The 24,598-nt window shown below is 57.8% G+C and overlaps 11 protein-coding genes across 11 annotated transcripts; 6 read left to right on the forward strand and 5 right to left on the reverse strand.

The window, feature by feature from the left end:
- Positions 1–461: 461 nt before the first annotated feature.
- Positions 462–4,097, forward strand: WHR41_00843 (uncharacterized protein; the record flags this gene model as incomplete). Its single annotated transcript, XM_069369449.1, has 1 exon — positions 462–4,097. One exon carries the CDS (start codon positions 462–464, stop codon positions 4,095–4,097), a length of 3,636 nt encoding a protein of 1,211 aa, XP_069233790.1.
- Positions 4,098–4,825: 728 nt separating this feature from the next.
- On the reverse strand, positions 4,826–6,361 carry WHR41_00844 (uncharacterized protein; the record flags this gene model as incomplete). Its single annotated transcript, XM_069369450.1, has 1 exon — positions 4,826–6,361. One exon carries the CDS (start codon positions 6,359–6,361, stop codon positions 4,826–4,828), a length of 1,536 nt encoding a protein of 511 aa, XP_069233795.1.
- Positions 6,362–6,784: 423 nt separating this feature from the next.
- WHR41_00845 (uncharacterized protein) lies at positions 6,785–7,909 on the forward strand (the record flags this gene model as incomplete). The annotated part of the gene is made up of 1 exon (XM_069369451.1): positions 6,785–7,909. One exon carries the CDS (start codon positions 6,785–6,787, stop codon positions 7,907–7,909), a length of 1,125 nt encoding a protein of 374 aa, XP_069233712.1.
- A 261-nt stretch (positions 7,910–8,170) lies between these two features.
- WHR41_00846 (uncharacterized protein) lies at positions 8,171–9,135 on the reverse strand (the record flags this gene model as incomplete). Its single annotated transcript, XM_069369452.1, has 2 exons — positions 8,171–8,729; positions 8,794–9,135. 2 exons carry the CDS (start codon positions 9,133–9,135, stop codon positions 8,370–8,372), a joined length of 702 nt encoding a protein of 233 aa, XP_069233709.1. The 3' UTR covers positions 8,171–8,369.
- A 2,203-nt stretch (positions 9,136–11,338) lies between these two features.
- Positions 11,339–14,140, forward strand: WHR41_00847 (uncharacterized protein; the record flags this gene model as incomplete). The annotated part of the gene is made up of 1 exon (XM_069369453.1): positions 11,339–14,140. The coding sequence occupies one exon, from the start codon at positions 11,339–11,341 to the stop codon at positions 14,138–14,140; it is 2,802 nt and encodes a 933-aa protein (XP_069233710.1).
- A 409-nt stretch (positions 14,141–14,549) lies between these two features.
- On the forward strand, positions 14,550–16,515 carry WHR41_00848 (uncharacterized protein). The gene is made up of 3 exons (XM_069369454.1): positions 14,550–14,984; positions 15,069–15,336; positions 15,398–16,515. Exons 1-3 carry the CDS (start codon positions 14,894–14,896, stop codon positions 16,242–16,244), a joined length of 1,206 nt encoding a protein of 401 aa, XP_069233713.1. The 5' UTR covers positions 14,550–14,893; the 3' UTR covers positions 16,245–16,515.
- Positions 16,411–19,962, reverse strand: WHR41_00849 (uncharacterized protein; the record flags this gene model as incomplete). Its single annotated transcript, XM_069369455.1, has 1 exon — positions 16,411–19,962. One exon carries the CDS (start codon positions 19,960–19,962, stop codon positions 16,411–16,413), a length of 3,552 nt encoding a protein of 1,183 aa, XP_069233714.1.
- Positions 19,963–20,144: 182 nt separating this feature from the next.
- Positions 20,145–21,365, forward strand: WHR41_00850 (uncharacterized protein). The gene is made up of 2 exons (XM_069369456.1): positions 20,145–20,821; positions 20,893–21,365. Exons 1-2 carry the CDS (start codon positions 20,591–20,593, stop codon positions 21,250–21,252), a joined length of 591 nt encoding a protein of 196 aa, XP_069233491.1. The 5' UTR covers positions 20,145–20,590; the 3' UTR covers positions 21,253–21,365.
- Positions 21,273–22,039, reverse strand: WHR41_00851 (uncharacterized protein). Its single transcript, XM_069369457.1, has 2 exons — positions 21,872–22,039; positions 21,273–21,810 (listed from the first exon to the last, which is right to left on the reverse strand). Exons 1-2 carry the CDS (start codon positions 21,932–21,934, stop codon positions 21,460–21,462), a joined length of 414 nt encoding a protein of 137 aa, XP_069233490.1. The 5' UTR covers positions 21,935–22,039; the 3' UTR covers positions 21,273–21,459.
- A 102-nt stretch (positions 22,040–22,141) lies between these two features.
- Positions 22,142–23,385, forward strand: WHR41_00852 (uncharacterized protein). Its single transcript, XM_069369458.1, has 2 exons — positions 22,142–22,333; positions 22,384–23,385. The coding sequence occupies exons 1-2, from the start codon at positions 22,193–22,195 to the stop codon at positions 23,236–23,238; spliced, it is 996 nt and encodes a 331-aa protein (XP_069233493.1). The 5' UTR covers positions 22,142–22,192; the 3' UTR covers positions 23,239–23,385.
- WHR41_00853 (uncharacterized protein) lies at positions 23,359–24,357 on the reverse strand (the record flags this gene model as incomplete). The annotated part of the gene is made up of 1 exon (XM_069369459.1): positions 23,359–24,357. One exon carries the CDS (start codon positions 24,355–24,357, stop codon positions 23,359–23,361), a length of 999 nt encoding a protein of 332 aa, XP_069233492.1.
- Between the last annotated feature and the right edge of the window lie 241 nt (positions 24,358–24,598).

The raw sequence follows: 24,598 nt of genomic DNA on the forward strand, positions 1-24,598 counted from the left end.
ACATCCACTGAGCGTTGCGTGCCTGCGCCGGCGGCCTGGCGTGCTGGTGGAGTATCGCGTGAGTCGCTACAGGGATCCGGGCTGCTAAGGCGGGTACGAGACGGGAGGCTGGCCGTCCGCGCGCAGATCGCTCCTCGGGGAGAGCTTCGCTGCCATGCCTGCGTTCCCACTCTCACCACGCTCCCTCTGTTTCTGACTGAAGGAAGGCCCGGTCGGGGCGCCTTACCACCTCCACCTATGACCGTTTGACTGCGCGAGCATCCTGTGTTCATATCCCGGGCCCCCTCGGCCTTCCCCTTCGCTCTCAACCATCCGCTCGCTCGGCGTGTCTCTCCTGTCTCCCGCTCCTGTATTGCCAGGACTTAAGCAGGCGGCCAGCATGCCATCGTAACCGACGAAAGGCTTGACCTCCGCCACACGGAACCGCTACACACTCGTTTTCCCACCGGACGTCCTTCACTATGCGCTGTCAGGCCGGCTCCGTGCTGGCTCTGCTCGCCTGCTCAGCCTCGGCGCAGGGTGCGCGACGACACTATCGCAGGCAGGACTCCCCGAGTAATTACAATGGCACGCTTGTGTCCCAGCAGCTGCCATCTTCCTCGTCAGCTGGCGAGAACGCCACTTCGTTCACATTCACATACGCCTTCGTTCCGGAATCTCAGGCCTCGTCAACGCCGACGCCATCTGCCGTCAGCGTTATCAGCACATATGTAGTAGTCTCGACATACTCGCAAACATCGACGTCAAAGGCCAACACCACCGAGCCCGCTGGTCCCACGGTCCCGGTGCTAGCGTCTCCATCTCCAACCAACATACCATACCCCATATCTGGATCACCAGGGCAGAGCTATTATTCAGCGGGCAATGCAACGTTCCCGACAGGACGTGGGTCTTCTGCCTCGCAGTCGCGTGGAAGTGCCAGTCCTTCACGGCGTCCAAAGGTGCAGAATGGGACATGCGGAGGCGCCACGCTCAACGTGCAGTCGGCTCACGTGGACTACTGGTACACAGAAACTTACACACACATAGCGTCCACCGTGTCCATACAGTTCAACGCAAACGATTCCCAGACCGGCTGGTCTATCCTCCCGGAAACGACTACATTCGACGTCTCCACAGCGATCTCACAGCACACCTGCGGACAGTCCACAGTGTACAGCACCGGCTTCAACCTGTCCACGACCTCTTGGGACTGCTGGACGACGCCAACCCCCATAGCCTCCTCCACCGCCGTCCTCTCCGTCGACGCCTTCAAAAGCACCAACCAAACAAGCGGCAACGGCACCAACATCCCCAACCTGGCCACCGAACCGCCGCCCGCCGTGACCACCCTCCCCAGCGCCGCCGGAACCTTCACCGCCGGCACCCCCTTCGTCTACTTCAGCCAGTTCGAAATCGAATCCGCCCGCCCCACAACCCACCCCGACGGCTCCGAAGAATGCGTCACCGCAACCCAAGCCTTCCTCCTCAACCGCCTCTTCAGCTTCGAATTCCCCGGCGACGAAGCCGAGCTCTCGCAGCAGCGCCTCGCCAGCACAGAAGACACCACCGGCGAAATCGACCCCGCTTTCCTCCGCCTCCTCAACAACCCGGAGTCCATCACGCCCGGCTCCTGGACCGCCGAGCCGACGGTCATCGTCGTCGTCGAGCGCAGCGTCGTCGCGCAAGCCGTCCTCGCCGCCGGCGGCGCCGCGCGCCAGGGGCCCCTCATCACGCCCACGCCCACTCTGCCCAGCTTCCTGACGCCCGCCAAGCCCACCGCTCCGCCGTCGGCGGACGAGACGACCTACTCGCCGTACGTCGAGAAGCCCGCGGACTCGCTGGACGTGCCGTCGACGTTCGTGAAGCCGGTCACGTTTTTCCGCGGCAAGACGTTCGTCGCGCACGTGGAGCAGAGCGCCACGACGCTCGTGCTGCCCGTCGCGACGGATACGGATGTCATCACGACGAATGTCGACGGCAGGACGCTGGTTGCCACGGCGCTGAAGAACGAGGCGGACGGCAGCGGCGGCGGCGGTGGGATGAATGCTCAGCAGGGAGGTGGCAGCGGCGGCAACGGCAACAGTAACGGCGGCGACGACCGTGGCTTCGTTGTTGTCCCGTTCATCGCGCGGGTCGAGAACAGCGATATCACGCTTGATGTCCCGGCGCCGGCTACGCAGAAGGTTGCGACTGTTGCGTTTCAGGGCCAGACGCTGACTGCTACGGCGTTGAATGCTGTCGAGACGGGCAACGGAGGCAGCAATGGTGGATCTGGTAATGGTGGTTCCAACAATGGTGCATCTAACAATGGTGGTTCTAACAACGGTGGATCTAACAATGGTGGATCCAGCAATGGTGGATCTAGTAATGGCGGATCTAATAACGGTGGATCCAACAACGGCGGAGGACAGAATGCTGGAAGCGGATCTAATTCTGGAGGCGGTGGTAACGCCCAGGGAGGCAGTGGAAACTCTGGCAACGGCAACGGCAACGGCAACAGCGGCCAAGGGGACAACGGCAATGGAAACTCCGGCAACAATGGCAACAGTGGCGGAGGCGGAGTCTTCGGGAATCTGGTCTCGGCTATTGCCAATGCGGCCAAGCCGTCAAACGCTGCGCAGGTCTTGAGTCAAGCGCTGAACCAGGGCCACAAAGACGCGACGGCTGCGGCCATTGCTGCTGGGCTTGGTGGTATTGCGGCCGGCGCTGGGGCTGAGGCTGGTGAGAATGGGTATGGAAGCAATGGAGGTGGATCTGGAAGTGGGAGTGGCTCTGGCTTTGGATCTGGATCAGGATCAGGATCAGGATCTGGAACTCAGGGCGGTTTTGGCAGTGGCTCCAACGCTCAAGCGCAGCAACTTGGCGCGTCGCCTGGCCAAGTGATTACAGCCGGTGGCGCGACCGCAACCGCGCAAGCGGGCTCTGCTTTTGTCATCGACGGTCAGACTGTCCTTCCTGGAGGGCCATCCATCACTGTCGATGGCACTGTTATCTCTGCTCCGGCGTCCACCAACGCGATCGTCGTTGACGGTACCACCGTCCCCGTCGGCGGTTCATTTGCGTCCGCTTCCGACTTCATGGTCAATGGCATGGCGATCACCGCCCAACCTGGTGTTTTCTTCCCCATTGCTGGACAGACTCTTCAAGCAGGCGGTCCAGCTATCACCGTCGACGGCACGCGACTTTCCCTCGCTCCGGGTGGCACGGCCTTGGTGATTGGCAGCTCGACTTCCGAGATCGCCGCGGCTGGTGCAGGCGGCGCCTCTGATATTCCAGAGCTCACATTCGGAGGCCAAACATTCACCGCAAACGCCGCCACACAATTTTTCCTCGCCCCCGGCCAGACACTCACACCCGGCGGCACCGCTATTGTCTCCGGCACCACCATCTCCCTCGCCTCCGACGCATCAGCCATCGTAATCAACGGCCAAACCCAAGCCCTCGACTCCTCCCCCTCGGCCGCCATCACCGCCGCCCCAGCACCCATCACAATCAACGGGCAAGCCTTCTTCCCCAACGCGGGTGGCACCTACCTCATCAGCGGCCAAACCCTCACCCCCGGTGGCCGCATAACCCTAATGGGCCCCAACGGCGCCGAAACCCTCTCCCTCGCCCCCTCTGGCTCCTCCCTCCTCGCCATCGTCTCAGGCCAAACCCTCACCAGCCCCCTCGGCGCCGCCGCCGCAGACGCCACCGCCGCCCCTGTCCTGACCATCGGAGGCGACACTTTCACCGCCCTCCCCGGCACGGACGGCGCGGACCCGACGTACGTCATCAACGGCAAGACTCTCACTGCCGGCGAAGAAGAAACCGTCACCGTCAACGGCCGTACGTACGTCGCCAGCTTGGCGCCCGAAGCCACGCTGCTGGAAGTCGAGGAGCTGGGCCCGGACGGTAAGCCGACTAGGACGGGCACGCAGACGCTTTTCCCGGCCACGGCGACGGGGACGGTCACGATGAGTGGCTCGGGCAGCAGGAGCTCTGGCGATGCGGCGAGCGGCACGAGCCCTGATGCGCCGGCTGCTGAGACGGGCGCTGCTGCAAGCTTGAGCGTGCAGGCGCTGAGCTTGGGCGCTGCTGTTGCGGGCTCGCTGGCGTTCGCGGTCCTCCTGTGATCGTGACCATCTAAACGCCATCTACTGCATTGCGATTTTTTTGTTTATCTTTGGGAATTTCTAGGACTGCATGGGAAATGCATAGCAAGGGAAAGGGACTTTCCTTAACCTCGACCTTCCGGAGAAATCTCCAATCGAGATCCTCCGACTTCTGACGACTTTTACGAACAAATCTGGGACCCACAGGGAAATTGGGAAGAGGGAGCGTGGGCGCTCTCTCTCTCCCTGGAAATGGGACTTTCTTTTCGCCATCTTCTGTTTTATCTAATGTGCGAGGACCTTTCTGGTCTTTTGCCATATTTATTTTATATGGGTTTGCGTTGCGGTGGGAATAATGAACACGCGATGGGATGAGGAGGCAGGGCATATGGGCCCGTCTGTCTTTTGCGATCGGCTAGATTGTTGTTGATTTTGGAGGCGCGTGCAGCGAGGGTTGGAGGAGTGTAAGTAGATAGGCAATTAATGCTATGGGTGGAGTGCTGCGGTGTCTTTGTCGTATTAGGAGCCTTTGCCATTCATCATTCCCGCAGGTGTCGTTTCCTACCAGGCGTGTCGCATGCGTATTCGTAGGTAGTCTTAACGGAGCAAGTGCAAGTCTGACGTCTCGCCTCACCGACTTCCACGCACGCACACACGCACGTCTCCAAGAAGGGGGAAGATCGCAATTCGCTCGAACGCTTCGATTCAAATGCTATTTTTCTGGCGTGGCAAGTCTGCTCTGCAACACCCTAAGCAGCCTCCTCGGCCTTCTTCTCCTTCTCAGCCGCCTGCTCCGCCTCCTTCTTCTCCCTCAGCGCCAACTTCTCCGCCTTCGCCGCCGCAACCTTCGCAGCCTTCCTCTCGCCCTTCGTCAGCTTCCCGTCCTCCCTCGGCGCACTCTCGCCCTCGCCCGCCTGCGCCGCCGGCGCCGCAGGGACCGGCTTCTTCGGGCTCGGGTTGCCGACGTACTCCAGCTTCTTCGGCCGCATGAACTCGCGCATGGCGTCGAGGTCGACCTTGCTCCTGCGCTCCTGGAAGGCCGCGACGAACTTCTGCAGCTCCGCGATGCAGCGCTGCTTCATCTCGCCCGTCAGCATCTCGCCGCTGCGGTACTTGGCGGCCAGGTCGTCGAGCTCGGCGTCGTCCTCGAGGAAGTACGACAGGTAGGTGTAGGCGACGTCGACGTCCGGGTTGCCGCCGAGCGCGCGCTGCTCCTCGAGCGTCTCGCGGCCGCCGGAGAAGGCGTGCCGGTTGATCTTGTTCTTGATCTGGCTGGGCGTGTCGGACATGAAGATGGCGGAGTTGGCGTCCGAGGCGCTCATCTTGCCGCCGGGGCCTTGCAGGGCGGTGAGGAACTTGGACAGGATGAGGGCGGTCTTCGGGTGCGGGTCGGTCATGCGCTCGCAGCGGTCGCGCAGCATGCGGAAGTAGGGCTCTTGGTCGATCGCGCAGGGGATGAGGGTCATTATTTTGGACAGGTCTTTGTGGCGGCGTTTGCCGGCTGGGTCGAGCTCGGGGTAGCGGTAGTCTTTGTAGCCGAAGAGTTCGGGGTAGGAGGATGGGAAGGCGGCGACGCATTGTTTGGCGCCGTAGGCGATGAGGCCGACGTTCGTCGAGCCGGTGAAGCCGAAGGCGCCTTCGGCTTGGTTGAACGTGAGGAGGGATTCGAACTCGGAGGCGTTGCGGTAGAAGTGGCCGCCGTTGAACTCGTAGTCAGTGTAGATGAAGGTCTTGTTGGGGTCGAAGCCGAGGGCGATGATGTCCTTTGCGTTCTCGTGTGCGAACTCGAGGAAGTCCTCCGCGGTCTGGCCCTTCTTTTGCACGCCGCCGTTCTTGTTGCGGGTGTACAGGTATTTCTCGTCGTCCGTCAACATGATCACCAAGGGCACATCGAAGATCTCCTGAAGCTCTTTTGTGAAAAGGAAAGGCACCGTATGTCCCAAGTGCATGCTTCCACTGCTCGGTCCTCGCCCAGTGTACAGCATGAACGTTCCATCTCTCTCGTAGGCATCCAGGATCTTGTCGAAGTCTCTATGCGAGAAGAACAGCCCTCTCCTCATCAATCTATGCGCAGGCTTGCCAGTGACTTGCTCGAAGCGCTTGAGGTGTGCATCCGTAAGAGGCTGTACGCCGAACAGCTCTATTAACCTGTTGTAATCGATTGCTTTTGCGTTTCCCGCCTCGTCCACTCCACCAGAGACATTGTAAGGGTCGATCTTCTGCTCGGCCGCCTCAATCTTCTGCTCGGCAACTGGGGGTGCGCCGGACGCCTCTGTGGATGCCATGATGCTTTCGTTATCTTTCGTGTGTATCGTCCAGAAAGTCTTCCAAGAAATCGTCCAGTCGTAAAGAGTGTGACCACCGTATGCTGTTCCCGTTTGGCTGACTCAATCGTGCCTGGCGTTTCAATTTAATCGCCTGCGCCCCACCACGCGGGGTACATGAGATTCACGCCTCAGGCAACCAGGCAACACAACTCCAGAGTGACCTCTCGCCCGGCTCTCCATGCAAGTCCGGATTGGCTCAACAACATGTCTCAGCTCGTAGTGTCTCAGCTGGGTCGTTGCTTATAGACACGTCTTCGGTATTTATAGATTATCCTTTTCATACTCAGTACGATTCTATAGTACCAGGAATCTCAACCACGTCTTCCAATATCACACAACGGCCTCATTCAATCCACGATCCCAAACAAGCTTCGACCCAGCATGTCATCCGAAGACGTGATTCAACGAGCCTTCGAAATAATAGGAGAAGCACTATCTTTAGAGCCCGAAGACTTCCAAGACCACGAGACCTGGAAATTCCTCGGACTGGGCGACCTCCTCGCAACAGCAGTCGCCTCGGACCTAACCAACGAAACCGGCAAACCCATCGACCCCTCAGACTTCACCACCCACCAAACCGTCGGCGCCTTCAAACAGTTCCTCCGCGGCGGCGACGGCAACAGCAAACCCGCCACATCCAACGCCACCAATGGCACCTCCACCACCACCACCTCGAAACCCACCGAGCCCACCGACCCCTGGCAAGGCCTCCCCAAACCCAAAGTCCCCCTCTCCGTGATCCTCCAAGGGAAGCCCTCCCCCTCCACAAAAACAACCCTCTTCCTCTTCCCCGACGGCTCCGGCGCCGGAACCGCCTACGGCACCCTCCCCCCTCTCTCCCCCACCACCTGCCTCGTAGCCCTCAACTCCCCCTTCCTCCGCCAAGCGAGCGCCTTCACCGTCTCCATCGAGCGCATGGCCGCCCTCTGGCTGCCCGAGATCCTGCGCCTGCAGCCCGAGGGGCCCTACGTGCTCGGCGGCTGGTCCGCGGGCGGGTACTATGCGTTCGAAGTCGCGAAGTTGCTCGTCAAGGCGGGGAAGAAGGTCAAGCAGCTGGTGCTGATCGACTCGCCCTGCAGGCTGGAGTTCGAGGCGCTGCCGGAGCAGGTGGTCGCGGAGCTGACGCGGAAAGGGCTCATGGGCGCCAGCGGGGCGCGCAAGGCGCCGGAGTGGCTGGTGCAGCATTTTACGTCGACGGTGCTGAGCGTTGAGCAGTATGCGCCGGAGCCGATGGGGGAGAAGGATGTGCCGCCGAAGGTGAGTTTCGTGTGGGTGAGGGAGGGGTTGGTGGAGAGCGTGGCGGAGTCGGGGCTGGAGGTCGATTTGGGCGTGAAGGTTACGCGGTTTTTGCTGGAGCCGAGGGAGGAGTTGAAGACGGTTGGGTGGGAGAGGTTGCTGCCGGGGGCGGAGTACGGCTTTGATTATATGACGGGGAATCATTTCCAGATCACGCAGTCGCCGCATGTGGAGAGCTTGGGGCGGATTTTGCAGAAGGTCGTGGAGTGATGGTTGGTCGAAGGTGGATTTCCGGTGCTAAAGTAAGCTGATGGGCTCGGTTAAAAGCAGAGCGGAATGTGGATGGAAGGTGTTATAATGGCGAACGGTTCACGTGGACGATCAAGTCGATATCAACAGCCTCAAGACAGGGAAACCTCGAGGGCAGGGAAGACAGGTCGAATCGGCAGATGACGGTAACTCCTTTTTCCGGCTGCGCGAGATAGGCAGAGACCACTTGACTACAGACGATTGGAGCGAAGAGAGCAACGGCAGCGTCATGGAGGACATTCACATTCTGGGGATGCCTTCGAAACAATGAACAATAGCTTCCACAAACAAACTCCCGCCACGGAACTCATATTTACGCTAAGCATCCCAAAGTCGTAACTCATAAACCCATCCGGTCTTATATCGTCCGTGTACAATCTCCACAGTGCCCTCTACTACCTCTACCCCTCTTCGCATTAAATTACCTCCCGTTCTCAAGATCGGTAGTACCCTTGACCTCCTCCTCATCCTTGCCAGCCGAATCCTGGCCCGGGTTCGCATCCTCATAGTTGAAGAACTTGATGAAATGGTAGAACCCACCCGCCACAAACGCGCCCAGCACAGGCCCCAGCCAATAAATCCAGTGGTAGCCAGGGAAGCTCGCAGACGCGATGCATGGCCCGAAAGAGCGCGCAGGGTTCACGGAGGCGCCGGTGTAGTTGACGCCGGCGACCTCGACGACGAAGAGCGAGATGCCGATGCCGATGGGCGCGATGAAGGTGTCCTTGGACTTCTCGGCGGCCAGCATGAGGATTGTGAAGATCAGGTGGGCGGTGAGGAACTGGGAGTGGGAGCGTTAGTGAGGAGTGCGACTGGGGGAAGTTCGAGCGGGGTTCGATGCGTACCATTTCCAGGAACAAGCCTTGGGCGACGTTCATGCCGGGGGCGAGCCTCGTTTGCGTGACGCCGATATCGACGGGAATGATCACGCTCACGACTGCGGCGGCGACCATGCCGGCGATGATCTGGACCGGGAACAGCACCAGACCTCGCCAGGGCGGCAGAGTGCCCGTGATGACCATGCCGAGGGTGACGGCCGGGTTGAAAAGGCCGCCGCTGACGCGATAAAGCACCCAGGCCGCGATTAAAAGGCTGAAGCCGTAGCTGATGGCGATGAAGACGACCGTTTGGTTGGAGTCGGCGCCGCCGTTAGCGGTATCAGGCGCTGCATTCACGCTCATGGGCATGGCCCAAGTATGCAGTGAATAAAAACAAAAACGTTCCCACAAACTCTCCCGCTGCTGCGACGAAGTGCTTGCGAAAGGCGGATGATTCGTCCGCAGTCTTTGGAGTGAAGTAGCCGCACATGGGCTGGTCGAGGGCATGACGCTTTGGTTGCCCGAAGGAAGACATGCTCGGTGAGGTGTGGTAAGGGTGTGACAGGCTCGGTGAGGTGAGGAAAGGGTGTGATGCACAGTCAAAAGATAAAACGTTCTGCTGAAATAGATGGAAGATCGTTCGGAGTGAGATGGTTATGACCGAAGAATGCTAGAATGCTGACAGAAAATGAAAGGAGGGAAAGCATGGTCCTTACCGTATGAACACAGTATTGCTGGCACAGGAAGCATTAAGCGGTGACGTCCATGGAGGCGGCACGAATGACCAGGCCCAACAACTCCGCACGCAGGGACGTGAACGCAAAGCGACATGGCGTCCCGTGTCTGTATAAGTACTTGGATGAAGCCACGCGTGCTCGAGTCGACGTTCAGACGATGAGAATGCTGAAGTCGACCTTGCATGGGGCAAATGATACCGCTGTGACGGCAGAATATGCATGCTTGCCGTGGTGATCCCACGGGTAGTGACGCGATGCGTTTGAGGGTTGCGGCTCACATCTGAGGATGCTGTTCGGTGATCGCCATCTTCGCTGGGGCCATAGGTGCAGGCGCGGGAGGCATGGGTAGGTGCAAGAGTGGTGAGAGGATGCGGTTGGTGAGAAGGCTGATGATCGGCATGGGAAGGCAAGGCTAGGTCGTGGAGCCAAGGGCGTGAAACGGGAGGGTGGCGTACGGGCGTGCGTGAGCGGCGCGGGTGGCTTCAAGGATCACTTGCCAACGGTGCGGGACTGACGTATGTAGTCCTTCGCTGTAAACATTTCTTCGTCTTTGGGTGCAAACCAAATGCGTTGACACGTGCGCATGCGGATAGTGAGGCGTTAATCCAGCGTCACCAAGTTGTCCTTGAAAGTTGCGGGTTGTCTGCTCGTCAAGCTTTGCCTGGGACCGCGTGCCCAACGGCCGAGCAGAGCCGCATGAGGTGCCAACAGGAGACGTCACTTTAGCGTCGCAAAAGTGGAAATTTGGCGGCGTCAAGATGGTAAAGTACCAGAGTATTTCCCAAGTGAACTTACAAGCCTTGGACGGCTCTCGACAATAATGACATAGTTGTTGCGGAATCTTGGCGCATTCGTCAGAAAGATAGGCTCCATGACCAGGCCTAGGCCAGGCTGTTATGAGGTTCCTATGCGCTACCGTAGAGGTTGATAATGCCGCTGGCACGCCAGTGTCAGGTACTTGTCGGACACACTCCAAGTCGGCCGAAGCACGTTGCGAGAAGGCCGATCATGTGACCCCGTGGTCCAGACGCGCGTGGCCTGCAGCCATAGTCTTAGGCTATAACGGCTTCATGTTGGACGGGTACTGCGAAGCCCTGCAATGTTCATGTGATTTCAGATATATACAGCCCGACTGGGAGAGGTCGGGTCTAGGGCAATGGTGCCTTAAACACGTGGACCTGGAGCCGCGACTCATCTCAGCGCAACCGGGCCACGCCAACAACGCAGCGAGTCAGTGCACTGTGCAGATGTTCAGTAGGCAAGATCAATGATTCCAGACACGTCGACGGAGATACCGTATGCTTCCCTTGTCCGCTGGGCAGGGGCACACAGGTCGGTGTAGCATGAATTACCGGGCAGTCATCCGTGTCCCCTTTGGCCACACGGTTCGAGGGGCAATGGAATGGGACTCCGCGGCAGGCGACGGCGAAGCGATGGGCGGCGATGGGCGGCGATGCAGAGGAAATGCTCGATCTCGCCTACACGCGACGGGGTGACGGGGCCTTTGGCAGCGGGCAGCGGCAGCGGCAGCGCGGCGCAAAGCAGGGAAGAGGCTCGACGCGCAGAGCCAGCGCGCCAGCCCCGACTCCTGCTTGCGCCCCGGCAGCACGCAGCAGCAAGCACGGCAGCAAAGGGAGCTCGTGCGGCAAGGCAGGACTCCTTCGCCGGCGCCCATATCATCGTTCGTGCTGTTCTGTCCCAAGCGGCACCCACACCGTCGCGCCCGCGTCCATCCATAATACCACCCGCCAAACACGTGCAGCACCGCCCGTCCCCAGCCGCAGCCCCAGAAAGCAAACTCGCGCCCGCGGATATGGCCGCTTAGTCACGCGGCAATGGTTCGCTTCTCACTGACCCGTCCGTTCTTTCGACGCAAGCAGTCCGCGCCCACCACCTCCGACAACGCCTCTGTCGCCTCGGTCTTCTCTGTCGCCAGCACCTCAGCAGAAACATCCCGCTCCACCGCCGACCCTCATCCGCTGGCTTCCCGCCCCACACGAAGCACTTCCTCCCTCACCAAGCTCCGCGGACGGCTGAACGGCGCTGCTCACATCCCGGAGCCTGTCGCCGAGCAGCCGCGCGAGAGCTTGCTCGCTCCGTCACAAGAGGACGTCAAGAGCCCTCACGTATCCGCCGACGAGCTGCCCACTCCGTCTGACTCTGCCAACTGCTCCGGCAGCGAAACCTTGGACGGAGAGCGAGTGGATAATAAGACGGACAGTCCCTTGACTGCCGCCGACGACCCGCAACACACGAGTTCCGATGGAGAAGCAGCAGTAGATTCGCCGCCGCCGGTACTGGTCCTACAGGAACCCACTCCTGGCGCAGAAGAGCTTGGTCAAATCGCATCTGCTGTTGTCCAAGACGTAGAAGAGGAGGGAGCACCACCACCTCAGCCATACACTATTCCTGCGGAAAATACACAGGCGACGGATTTCGTGGAAAACTCTCAGCGACGCTCATCCAGTCGTGTTTCGACTCGAGACACCAGCATCGTAGCCTCTGAAGAGAGACGGCAGAGCATCGTTAACAGCGCCAATGCTAACATTGTGAAGACGCTGGTTGACATTCCCGCTGCAAAGGACCCACTGAAGCTGGACACAGACGATAGCGCACCTCTGCCGAGTACAGTACTGGATTATTTCACACCTGGCCTACCGGATATGTCCACGATGTTACAACGCAAGATTTGGGTCAAGAGGCCTGGTGCCTCGGCCACTCTTGTGCAGATAAAAGAAGACGACCTCGTCGATGACGTGCGAGACATGATTTTGAAGAAATACGCAAACTCTCTCGGAAAGACTTTCGACTCACCAGACATGCTGCTGAGGATTGTTTCGAGAGGAGACCATGGCCAACCACGGACCGACCGAGTTCTGGGACCCGAAGAGCGGATGTGCCGCACGATTGACTCTACCTTCCCCGGAGGTCAGACGGTCGACGACGCGTTGGTGATTGACGTGCCGCCGAAGCGCACGCCTCGCCCCTCACCGCGAATGTATCACTATCCTAGCCACTATCCCATGGAGGATCAACGCCCTATGGAGAGTGGAACGGACTACTTCCCGCCTATGCCTGCGATTGTGCATCCAACCATGCCAATGACCGCTGGATCACACGAGAGTCGGCCAAGCGTACATAGCGACCACCAGCGCTCAATATCTGTGCTTAACACCGGCCAAATCCCACCCATACCCTCGCCGGGCGGTACAAGAAGGCATCGACCAAAGTTTGTCCGCCAACACACATCCTCCCCAACAATTGTCCAGCATCCTTCCAATGCTGGTGCTGTCGCGGTTCCTCAATCAAACACTCTCCTCCCTCAGCAACAACACCTACCTCATCGCAGCGCACAACTCCGCCCTCGTACCGAGTCCAACGTGTCCGAGCACCCTCGGCCACACCTGCCCAATGGCACAGCTACGACGGCACCGATCCCAACACCACCAGCGTCCGAGAACACTGCTCCAGGCTCAAACCCGCCGACGCCGTCTTCAGCCCAAACATCGCATGCCCAGCGCGCCCCTAGACTCAAGAAGGGCAGCCGGAAACCCACACCCGACAAGCCCGGCAAAGGCCCCCGCCGCGACCGCAACGGCAACCCGGAATCGCCGCAACCCAGCCTTACCTCCAGCATGCTCGACGCCTCGATCCCGCCCATCAACGTCCTCATCGTCGAGGACAACATCATCAACCTGCGCATCCTCGAGGGCCTCATGAAGCGCCTCAAGGTCCGCTGGGAGACCGCCATGAACGGCCAGATCGCCGTCGACAAGTGGCGCGGCGGCGGCTTCCACCTGGTCCTCATGGACATCCAGATGCCCGTCATGAACGGCCTGGCGGCCACGAAAGAAATCCGCCGCCTGGAGAAAGTCAACGGCATCGGCGTCTTCTCCTCCAGCGCGCCCTCCAGCCCCGTCGAGCACCGCGGCACGGCCAAAACCCCACAGCAGCAGCCCGACGGCGAGGCCGACGCCAACGGCGACGCGGAGCCCAAGCGCAAGAAATCCGCCGACCGCCTGCCCAACGCCGCCGGCATGTTCAAGTCGCCCATCATCATCGTCGCCCTCACCGCCTCGTCCCTGCAATCCGACCGCCACGAGGCCCTGGCCGCGGGCTGCAACGACTTTCTGACCAAGCCGGTCAATTTCGTCTGGCTCGAGCGCAAGGTCAAGGAGTGGGGCTGCATGCAGGCGCTGATCGACTTCGACGGCTGGCGGCGCTGGAAGGACTACGCGAACAAGGAGGAGGAGGGCAAGAGCGAGGAGCAGAAGCGCAAGGAGCGCGAGGACGAGGAGAAGCAGAAGCGGAAGATGGAGAAGCTGGCTGTCTTGCAGGAGCGGCAGAAGGCGAAGAAGGAGGCCGACGAGGCGAAGAAGAGGGCCGAGAGGGAGAAGGCGGAGAGGGAGAAGGAGAGGGAGAATGCGGCTGAGGAGCCGGCGGAGAAGCCGGTGACGTCGGACGAGGTGGCGAGCAAGGTCGACGGCAACGGCGACGGCGATGTGGGAGCGGAGGTTGACAGGGAGAAGGAGGAGATTGAGAAGGATGCGAAGGCGATGGAGGTTGAGGAGGATGACGGGGCGAACCCGCCGCCCGAGGCTGAGCCGCCGGCTGTTACTGTCGACGAGGCGAAGTGAGTGGGCATTGTATTAGGACTTGGGAGCGGAGGAATGTTTTTTCTTTTCATGTCTGTTGGTTCTTCTTTGTCATCATCATCTGCAGCACAAGACAGCGCGGCGTTTCCTCCACGGGTCTGTTAGGGTATTCTATCTCATACAATGGGAACATGTTTCACGTCGACGTAGCTGCAGGAAGAGAGAGAGAGAGAGCGAGAGAGAGAAAGAAACAAGAGCGCAAGATCCTTCATTGTTCTGAACCATGCATCCTCCTTACAGATACCATCGATTCAGTGTCTCTGAGGCTGAAGGTGTGTATCGACTTCAACTACCGTTAGCGCTCCTTCAACACCAGAGCTACATGATGCCGAGGCTCAGCTCCCCTGCGTGACTCCACCTCACTCAGCTCAGCTCCGCTTCCCACACCACTCATCTAGCTCAGTAGCGCGGGCGCGGGATCGCTCTCTTCGATCCAATCCCGCTGCCGGGGCTCACTGGTCCGGTCGTAATCACCAAGCATTATTTTACTCAGCTGCCTAGCGTCCGGTCGGTCTAGGGAGGATGGCGAAGCGGGGACTGGTAAGTTGGGTTTTGGTCCGTCCGTTCAGGCAGATGAGTAGATAAAGTGGAGACGGCTGTAAGATCTTGGTCGTTTCCTTTGCCTAGGTATTTTGGCTTGCTTTTGTTCAGATTCGGCTTGATACGCTTGATACATTTATCTACATACGAGACCTGCGAGTTTGAGATTGAGATCCGACTATCGTTACTGTTTACATGATGGCTTCGTCGTTGGAAGGCCAGCTGGCGGAGAAAGTGAGAGAGGGGAGGGTTCCGCAGGGGGTGATTTTCGCTGCTGATAGAGAAGGTGAGATAGATTGCGCTTACAACTATCCTAGGCCCTTGGTGGTTTGCGAGTGCCAGACGCGGGTGGCTGACTTTTCGTGTCTAGGCAAGTTGGACTACAGCCATGCCGTGGGCAAGATGTCGCTTGAAGATGGTGCGGCGAACGTTGACCTAGATGCGGTGTTCCTCCTTGCGTCGAGCACGAAACTCCTCACTGCTATTGCGGCACTGCAAGTTGTCGAGCGAGGTCTGATCGGACTGAAGGACGATGTGGCAGCGTTGTTGCCCGAATTGGCGGAGCAGCCGGTATTGAGAGGATTTGATGGCGACGACAAGCCTATTCTGGAGGACCGCAAGGTGCCCATCACGCTCACGTATGATCGATCCTATTCCATGGTCCCCCAGTTCAAACGAGACTAACATGCTCCCCGAAAGCCACCTCCTCACCCACACAGCCGGCACAGCCTACGACCTCGGCGACCCAAACCTGCTCAATCTCCAGTCCCAGCGCGGCCGCAAACCCGGCACCGGGCCCGACGTCGCCTCTCACTGCGCCTACCCGCTCATCTACCAGCCCGGCGAGCGCTGGATGTACAGCTCCGCGCTCGACTGGGCGGGCCTGCTCGTCGAGCGGCTCACAAACTCCACGCTCGAGGACTACATGCGCGCCAACATCTGGGAGCCACTGGGCATCACCTCCATGACTTTCTTCCCGGCTCAAAAGCCCGAGCTGCAGGCGCGCGTGCCGGTCCTCTCCGCTCGCGGTCCAGACGGCAAACTGAGCGCGTACAAAGGCCCCTTCATCAACGACGGCTCGACGGGCTGCTTCGGCGGCCGCGGCGCATACGGCTCCATGCGTGACTACCTCAAGATCCTACGCAGCCTGCTCGCGAACGACGGCAAGCTGCTCAGCCCCGCGTCCCTCGACGAGCTCTTCGCGCCGCGGCTGACGGCCCAGCAAGTGGCGTCGCACAAGGCCGCGGCGCTGTCGCCCATGGGTCGGATGTTCATAGGCGAGTTCGACTTCGAGAAGTACGAGCACCAGTGGGCGTTTGGCGGAATGGTGTTTGTGCAGGGGTACGAGGATGGGAGGCGCAGGGCGGGGACGCTGAGTTGGGGCGGGATGGCGAATACGTTTTGGGCGGTGGATCGCGAGGCGGGGCTGGCGCTTGCGTTTGGGACGCAGATTATTCAGCCTGGTGATAAGGGTGCTGGGGAGGCGATTACGGTGGTGGAGAAGGGCGTTTATGCTATGGCTGGGAAGGAGAGGGCGTCGTTGTGAAGTCGGGTTGGGGTACGTGATCGGGATGATCCGCATGATGTCCAACCGGACCGATGTTGGAGGTTATCCTGGTAGATCTACGTTTGCGTGTGAGAAATTTGCATTGATTTCACTGTATCCTCCCGGGGTTCAAGAGGCGGCTATGAAAAACTGTGGTCCATCATTCTCAATCCCCAGTCGGCTCTTCCTTGATCAAAACCACATCACCATCGTCCTGTTCGTTGCCTGCATTACCCTCGCCACCAACAACGACCCTCCTCGTACCCCCGCCTTCTCTCTTTACCTCAACGACATCGATCCTGCGTCCTCTGGCCGGCCTGACTTCCTCGGCGAGGACGACCGTCTCGATGCCAGCCGGAACCCGCTCGTCCTCAGGGCCCCAAGGCAAGTTCTCGACATCAATTTCTCTGTTCAGCAAGCTCTTCAATATCACTTCGGCGCCCGCTTTACTCATGACCTGATTCGCCTCCTTGCATCGCTCGCTACAGCAACATTCCAAACAGCCTTCATGGCAGTGACATGCCTCGACACGATCGCATGCTTGCTCCAGCAGCAGATCGATGAACTCGAATGCTTTGTTCGCGATGCCAGACCCACCCTGTCCGCCTTTGGCGTCGAAAAAGGTCAGTCGCGCGGGTCGCTTGCGGCTGCTCTCGCGCTTGGCGAACTCCTTGATCGCGACCTTGCACTCCGTCTTCACGTCGCCGGGCATGGAGATGACGAAGTTGGGCATCAGGGACAGAATGGCATGCTCTGCAGCGTGGATGGCGCCGGCAAGGTTGAGGCGGCGGGAGTTGAGGATTTCGATCGCAGACCGCGGCACGTCGAGCCACATGCCTTTGCTATAGAGTATGATGGGTGGGTTGTCGACTTGCACGGCGTCGAGGATGCGGCGCTTTTTGTCGACTTTGAAGAATCCGAAGACGTTCTGGTGGATTTTGATCGCGCCGAAGAACGCTCGAGACAAGGAGCCTGGTATGCGGCGTATTGCCTCGGTTTCGACGGGGTCGATATCGGTATAGTCGCGCTGCTGCGTGGTCCAGTCGACCTTGACATACTCGACTTTGGCGATCATGCGGTCCGGGGACATTTCCTTGACGAGAAATGTGCGACCTTGGTGAAGGAAAATGCCACCTTCGTAGATTGTGAAAAAGGCTCTGCTAGCCTCGAGTTCCTCGAGAACGGTGTTTCGACCGTGCGTCACGTCAATGATGGCGAAGTGGGAGTCTTCGGTGTCGCGAATGGCGACTGTACGGGACGGAGAGGGGAGAAAGCGGTCGTCGGTATGATAGAAGCCTAGATCATCCTTTCGTAATCTTTCCTCGCAGATCTCGGGCAGCTGTTTCGTGAAATACTTCTTGTCTTCGTCAGGATTGATAGGCATCTCGTGGGCTGCACACTGAATGTGGCCTTCCAAGACGAGCATGTTAGTGAGGTCGACCTGCAACTCGCAGTTCGGCTTTGTGAAGATCTCGTCTGGGTTGGCCATGTAGTACTGATCAGTAGGGAAGCAGTCTCCGACCAGAACTGATAAGCTGTCTTTATTCCTTCGGCCCGCTCGACCTGATTGTTGTCGCAGATTGGAGATTGTGTATGGAAACCCAACTGTGATGACCGCGTCCAGAGAGCCGATGTCAACTCCCAGCTCCAGAGCATTTGTGCCAATGATGCCGACCAGCTTGCCCTCAAACATCTCTTTCTCAATCTGTCTTCGATCCTGAGGCGTATAACCGCCACGGTACGCCATCACTCTGGCCATTACCTCGGCTCTTTCAAGCGCCTGCAGCTCCGTTTTGATGGCGGTGGTCATGATTTCACACTGCTTTCGCACCCTGCAAAATACGATGACCCGTACACCCCTCAGAATCAACTGACAGAACAAACGGGCCGTTTCTGCGAATGTATCGCCGCGACCGCTGGATGGATCTTCGGGATCTTTGAAGGGAGTGTTCCAGCACAAGAACTCCTTGCGGCCACTTGGTGAGCCATCAAAGTCCACAAGCGTTACATCATCAAGGCCAAAGATCGTCTTCATGTGCTCCTCTGGATTTGCTACAGTGGCGCTGCAGCTGATGAACTTCACTAGTCTGTTGCCAACGGCAGCACAGATGCGGCGTAGGCGCCGCATGATCAGAGCAACGTGCGCTCCGAAAAGACCGTTGTACACGTGCAGCTCATCAACAACGACATAGCGTAGGTTCTGCAAAAACGTACGCCACTTCTCCTCTTGCGGCAAGATCGTAAGATGCAGCATGTCCGGGTTGGTGAAAATGACTCGAGCTTCGTCTCGCATGTAGTTCCGTTCACTCATCGGCGTATCGCCATCGAAGGTGTCGCAGAGTATATCCTGCATTCCGGGGAGAAAGCCTAACATTTCCCTCAGGCTTCGCCGCTGGTCTTGAGCTAGGGCTTTGGTAGGAAAGATGTACATCGCTCGTGTTTGGCGGTCATCCTCTAGAGCGTTGAGGACCGGAATTTGGTAGATGAGTGACTTACCCGAGCTGGTAGATGTAGAGACAATGACATTGCGACCCTCATGCAGAGCATTCAGTGCCTCTGTCTGATGGCTGTAAAGCTGCTGTATGTTCCGTGTGTTGTACAGTGCGTTGACGAGATCTTGACTCAGTGGGAAGTTCAGTTCTCCGTAGACAGCTTCTTGCGGATCGAAGACTCGATGTCCATCCGGCACAATTTGTCCTGTGTACCATTCTGAGCCTTTAAGCTGTTCGACGATCTCAGGTATGCTTTCTCTTTCTGCTGGTATGGATTTAGGCAGAGTGTCTTTGGCAGCATCAGGTGCCGGTGTGCCGCTTCTGCTCGCTTCGGGTACGGGCACGAAAGCTTTGAATTCATCGTCCAGTCTCTCAACTGGATCGACCCCTTTCTCAGCGCATTCGTTCACCCATCCATTGATAGCGGATGTGAACTTCGTGTTTCGCTTCTCGATCAGATTCATCATCTGCTTCTGGCTGTACACTGGCATCTTTAAATCTTCCTGTCTCAGCTTTCTTGTAGCTTTTGTCGGCTCCCCCGTTTTTGCATGTTGTACCTGGCGCTTTAGGTCCCCATCGATAAACTCGAACAACAAGACCTCACGCTTCTCTTCTGGTTGGCCTGCTACGGAACCCTCTTCAACACGATTTTCTTCACGAAAGTTCATGGGGAAGAATTCTTTCGCGCGTCTGCCTTGCATGAGGTTCTCCTCGCCCATCAAGCTGACTTGCAGCATGTGCTCATCGATGTATTGGAAGTTGATGGTGTGTGGTACGAGACATCTGATCTTAGCCACATCGTGTATGGTAAGCTCACGCTTGGTGTTTGCCTCCACGGCGCTTTTGATGGTCTCGAAGGTGGTGGCCAAATGCTTTCGGGTGCAGCAAAATGTATACACGAGGTTCAAGGCCTTGTGAGTCTGAGACAGTCTTGTGAGTTCTTCGGGCCACGGTATCGACGATTCAATGAGATTCGATGATCCTTTGCGGTTAAGTGCCGGTTTATCGCCCTTCTTGGGAGTTCGCCGAGGTTTCTGGCCTCCATCGTGGGTCTTGGTTGGCACGGTCGAAGTACTTGAGCCAGCGTCTGTGGCGTCTCCATCATCATTGGCAAGTGGAGCTTCTGACGATTCTGCTTGGCCATTCGTTGTGTCTGGCTCAGTTCGCTTGCGCTTACGAGTATGCACGACTCGATTCGAGACGCTTGCCGCTTGAAGCTTGGTCATCTTTATGCAAAAGTTCTATGCTGCTTTGATCATCATTTCTGCTGGGTGATTTCTAGAGCCGATGTTCCACGTACGAGGTTCCAGACCTGCGGCCAGAGCATCTGCCGTTGCAGATTGTTGTACGTCTAGATGAATCTCGAAGTATCATCCATGATAATTGGCTGCATCAATGACGACAGTCGTGGCAACGCCCGCGCGTGCACGCGACACGTAGTCACGTGGCTCGGCTCGGCGAGTCAGGGTCCTCCGCAAAGTCGGCCGTTTAATCGCTCACACCAATCTAGACTTCGGCAACGCCTTCCGAAGGGCGACGGTAATTCACTCGCGCTCTGGTCTCTTAGACTCCTATCCAATAGCAAGAAAATCCAGGACGCATTACTTATCAGCCCACTACCGAGTGTACGCATTTTCAGGCTGTCCTCACGCGAACCTTATATTCTCATCCGGACCTGCAAGTGACTTTTGGAGAAAGGACCGGGACTCGGGTCGCCTCGCGCTCAAATATTTCAAACACTTCGCCGATCCTCTGGAACGTACTCAGAACTGGGCTACTGGACTTCCGGACAAGTGTAAAATAGACCGCGTCGGTCCCTTTCTACCTACCTTATCCACCCAAGGAATATCAGTCATGGCCCAATCTCTGCAAGACCAGCTGAGGACCTTCGACCCGGCCAAGGCCGGTACATACAATCCTGGCCAGGTCGTCATCTTTTTCGACCACCGCGGTTTCAAGTGTGAGAAGGATCAGATGTCTCGCTACCAGTCATATTGGCTGGAAACCAAATACCGTCTCGGTTGGCCCAGCTTCTGGTATACTAGTGATCTCGAGCCCGGAAGACTCAGGCTTGTGTGGTACACTGTATGTCTTCATCAATATGTTCATGCGGTATGGTATTCGCATGCCCGGTACAAATTGCTGACGTCTCGTAGCACGCCGGAAACGAGGGTTCACGCGAGTTCCCCTTACATTTGGCTTACACGGTCAAGGACATGTACGACCACCTGGCGAATGAGGGATTCAGGCCAATGATCATCGGCTGGTCGCTTGAGAACCCCTTCCCTATGATTGGAGGTTCGGAGCCTCCAGCGCCCCCGAAGATGCCCAAGGTCAAGCGCGCCACGACATGGAGTAATACGTCTGCTGGTCATGGAGCTGGCAGCACTCCTCACGAGCGTGTCCTGAACATCATCCAGGCTGAGGAAGAAAGGGAAGCGAAGGCTAGGGCCGATCTCGTCAAGGCTGAGATGGTGAGAGAGGGACTTGGTGCAGATATCAAGATGGCCGCCTAGATTGTGTGGTCATGAGCGCATTGTTGGATCAAACTTCTTGCATGTTGGGGCGTATTATTTGGGTGTTATTGATGTGTAATCTAGCAGCATGTATGGCTGTTCTTCTTCTTATATCTACAGTACCCCCCTGCCCTGTAAAGCCAGCGCAGGACTCTTTTGGTCGCGCGCGCCACACCATCGCTCTTGCTCTTCCTCGTCGGCGCATCTCTACCTCACATAGCTGTCCCATTGTGCCACCATCCACGAGGCGGTCACCGTGCTCACAATCAGCGGTCCAGCGAGACCCTTGCCCAGCTTCGCGGTGCCATACACCAGCCATTCAAGCGCGAAGTGCGCGAAAGCCACGCCGAAAGTCCACAGCGTCATCTCGTAGACGGCCGGGTTCTGGATGTGGTATGCGCCATACAGTCGAATGATCGAGGTAATCGCAGTCCAAGTGCCGAAGGTGCGCGCGCTGAGAGGTGTCACTTGCGACGGTGATGTGCCCGCGTAGACTTGCTGTGAGCCTGCGAGGGAGAAATAGGCTTGTATGCTGTTACCAATCGAGACCACGGAGATCTGTGAGGCTGTTCGTGAGCGATTGCTGGGAGGTGTTTGCAGGCATTTGGGGAAGTCATACGAAGAGCAACCACTTGGGGAGGAAGCCGTCGGCAGGAGGGAGGTAGGAGGTAATTGACTCCATGTTTACTTGAGCCAAGGCTGAGAGGTCCAGGGTCGGTTTGTTGATTGCTGGTTCGGTCTGGTCTGCGAAAGTTGTTTGTCGCCGAACCGAGCAGGGGTCATGATCGTCAATGCGAGTGAGCTCTCATCAGCGGCGGTCCGCCTCCACAAACACCCCGCGGCTCGTTGCTGGTTCCTGAAATTCAATCCTCAACGCCGATCTACTTTCTCGAGTCACTTCTTGCGCGTGATCCCAAACAATACGACCGATCGATTAGTCATGGAACGTGTCAACCCCATTGACCCGTGGGCAGCGCCTGCCACCAAGGCCTTTGCTTTCATTGGTGTCCTGTGGGTTTCCTACAAGATCTTCTCGTTCTGGAGACTCATCGCCTCTCTCTTCATTCTCCCAGGTCAATCGGTATGGTGCATGGCTCAATGGCTTGTTGAAATCATGTTAAGAATCTCTAGCTCTCCAAGTTCGGCAAGAAGGGTACCTGGGCGCTCGTTACTGGCGCCTCTGACGGTCTCGGAAAGGAGTACGCTCTCCAGCTGGCGCAGAAGGGCTTCAACATCCTGCTCGTTTCTCGCACCCAAAGCAAGCTCGACACTCTCGCTGCTGAGATTCAGAAAAAGTACAATGTCCAGACGAAGACCATCGCCATGGACTTCGCCGCCAACCAGGACAAAGACTACGACACCATCAAGAGCCTGGTCTCTGAGCTTGAGATTTCCATCCTGATCAACAACGTGGGCCTCAGCCACAGCATTCCCGTTCCATTCCACGAGACTCCCGAGAAAGAGATGCGCGATATCATTACAATCAACTGCATGGGCACCCTTCGTGTGACACAGCTCGTCACTCCTGGCATGGTCGAGCGCAAGCGCGGTCTGATCCTCACCATGGCGTCTTTCGGTGGCATTCTGCCCACGCCCTACCTCGCTACTTACAGTGGCAGCAAGGCTTTCCTGCAGCAGTGGTCCACTGCTCTCAGCTCTGAGCTTGAGCCCAAGGGCATCAAGGTTCAGCTCGTGCAGTCTTACCTCGTCACCAGCGCCATGAGCAAGATCCGCAAGACCTCGCTGTTTATCCCCAACCCGAAGCAGTTCGTCCGCGCTGCGCTTGGCAAGATTGGTCGCAGTGGTGGTGCTCAGGGCATCGCAGCCACCAGCACTCCTTACTGGGCCCACGGCATCATGCACTGGGCTCTGGGTGCTTTCACAGGCACCATGAACAAGATTGTCGTGGACCAGAACAGGGGCATGCATCTGTCCATCCGTAAGCGCGCCTTGCGCAAAGCCGAGAGAGATGCGAAGAAGAACTAAAGGCGAGTAATGTTGAGAAATGGAACACAACGAATGTTTCCCGTTATGACGAAGAGAGTATGGTTTGATCGGTTTATATATTGTTAATACAACAATCCTCTCTACGCAGGCTCGTACCCGTTACGATGGTCTGTTCAGTCCCTTCAACCTGTGCTCGAAGTCCTCCTTTGGGATATCAGCAACCTTCTCAGTTCGCTTGATCTGCACACCACTGCGCTCTTCCCAACCTTTCAGACACGCTGTGTGATCCGCCGCAGGGTCTACACGATCCAAGCCAAACTTCAAATAGCTCCTCAGCATCTGGGGCAAGCCGGTCTCGAACTGGGACTTCTCCATAAACTCCTGCGTAATCCCCAGATCTTTTACCAACAGCGCTAGCCCGAAACCAGAGTTGTACCGCCCGGTCAAGCCATCGCGTCGGAAAGTATCCAGGGTCGGGAAACATACGCCTGTGCCAACATTCAGCACATCGACCATCTTCTGCGGGTCCAGCCCAAACTTCTGCCCAGTCACTAAGCTGTCCGACAGCGCGCAGATCGACGAAGCCATGATGTAGTTATTCAATGTCTTCATCGCGTGGCCTGCGCCCAGTGGGCCCATGTGGAAGATGTAGGAGGCCATGGTGCGCAGGATCGGTTCAACTTTCGCGAACGCTTCTTCGGAGTCCGACCCGACCATCAGCGTGCTCTCGCCCGCATCCGTGGCGTGCATGTACGTCTGGGTGATAGGCGAGTCGACGAGCTGCAGCTGGTGCTTCGCCAGCTCGGTACCTAGCTCTTTTGTATCGAAGGGACTGGACGAGCTGGTGTCGACCACGATCGTGCCGGGTTTGAGCGCCGACGCGATCCCTTTGCTGCCGAGCAGGACTTCGCGTACGATCTTGCCTTGCGGAAGCATGGTGATGATCACTTCGCAGTCGACGAAAGCAGCGGGCTCGCCTTTCGAGGCGGTCGTGTTGGGCCATTCTGAGGCTGCTTTCTGCGCTTTGCTTTCGTCTGCGTCGTGTACGATGAGCTGGTAGCCGGCTTTGGGCAGGTTGGAGGCCATGCTGAAGCCGGCATTGCCGAGGCCGATGTAGCCTACGGTCTTTGTTGACGGGTTTGTTGATGTTGGAGGCATGGTGAATGTTCGTATATCATTGACTAGAATGTCCGTTGTTTTTGACAGAGCAACCGAAAGTCAGAACGGACCGCACGACGAGCATGTTGACATGACTTTTATTGAGTATGGGAATATGCGAGGATGGAAATAACGATGCTCTGGACGACCTACTCTCCGCATGATCGACACCTTTGCTTCCGACAACCCATGTGGCTTTACATTTAGGGAAACGGTAACCCCTCCAATCTTTCAGGCTTGG

The sequence above is a fragment of the Cladosporium halotolerans genome (assembly GCF_011745625.1).
Source record: "Cladosporium halotolerans strain TM138-S3 chromosome Unknown Sca2, whole genome shotgun sequence".
NCBI lineage: Eukaryota > Fungi > Ascomycota > Dothideomycetes > Cladosporiales > Cladosporiaceae > Cladosporium > Cladosporium halotolerans.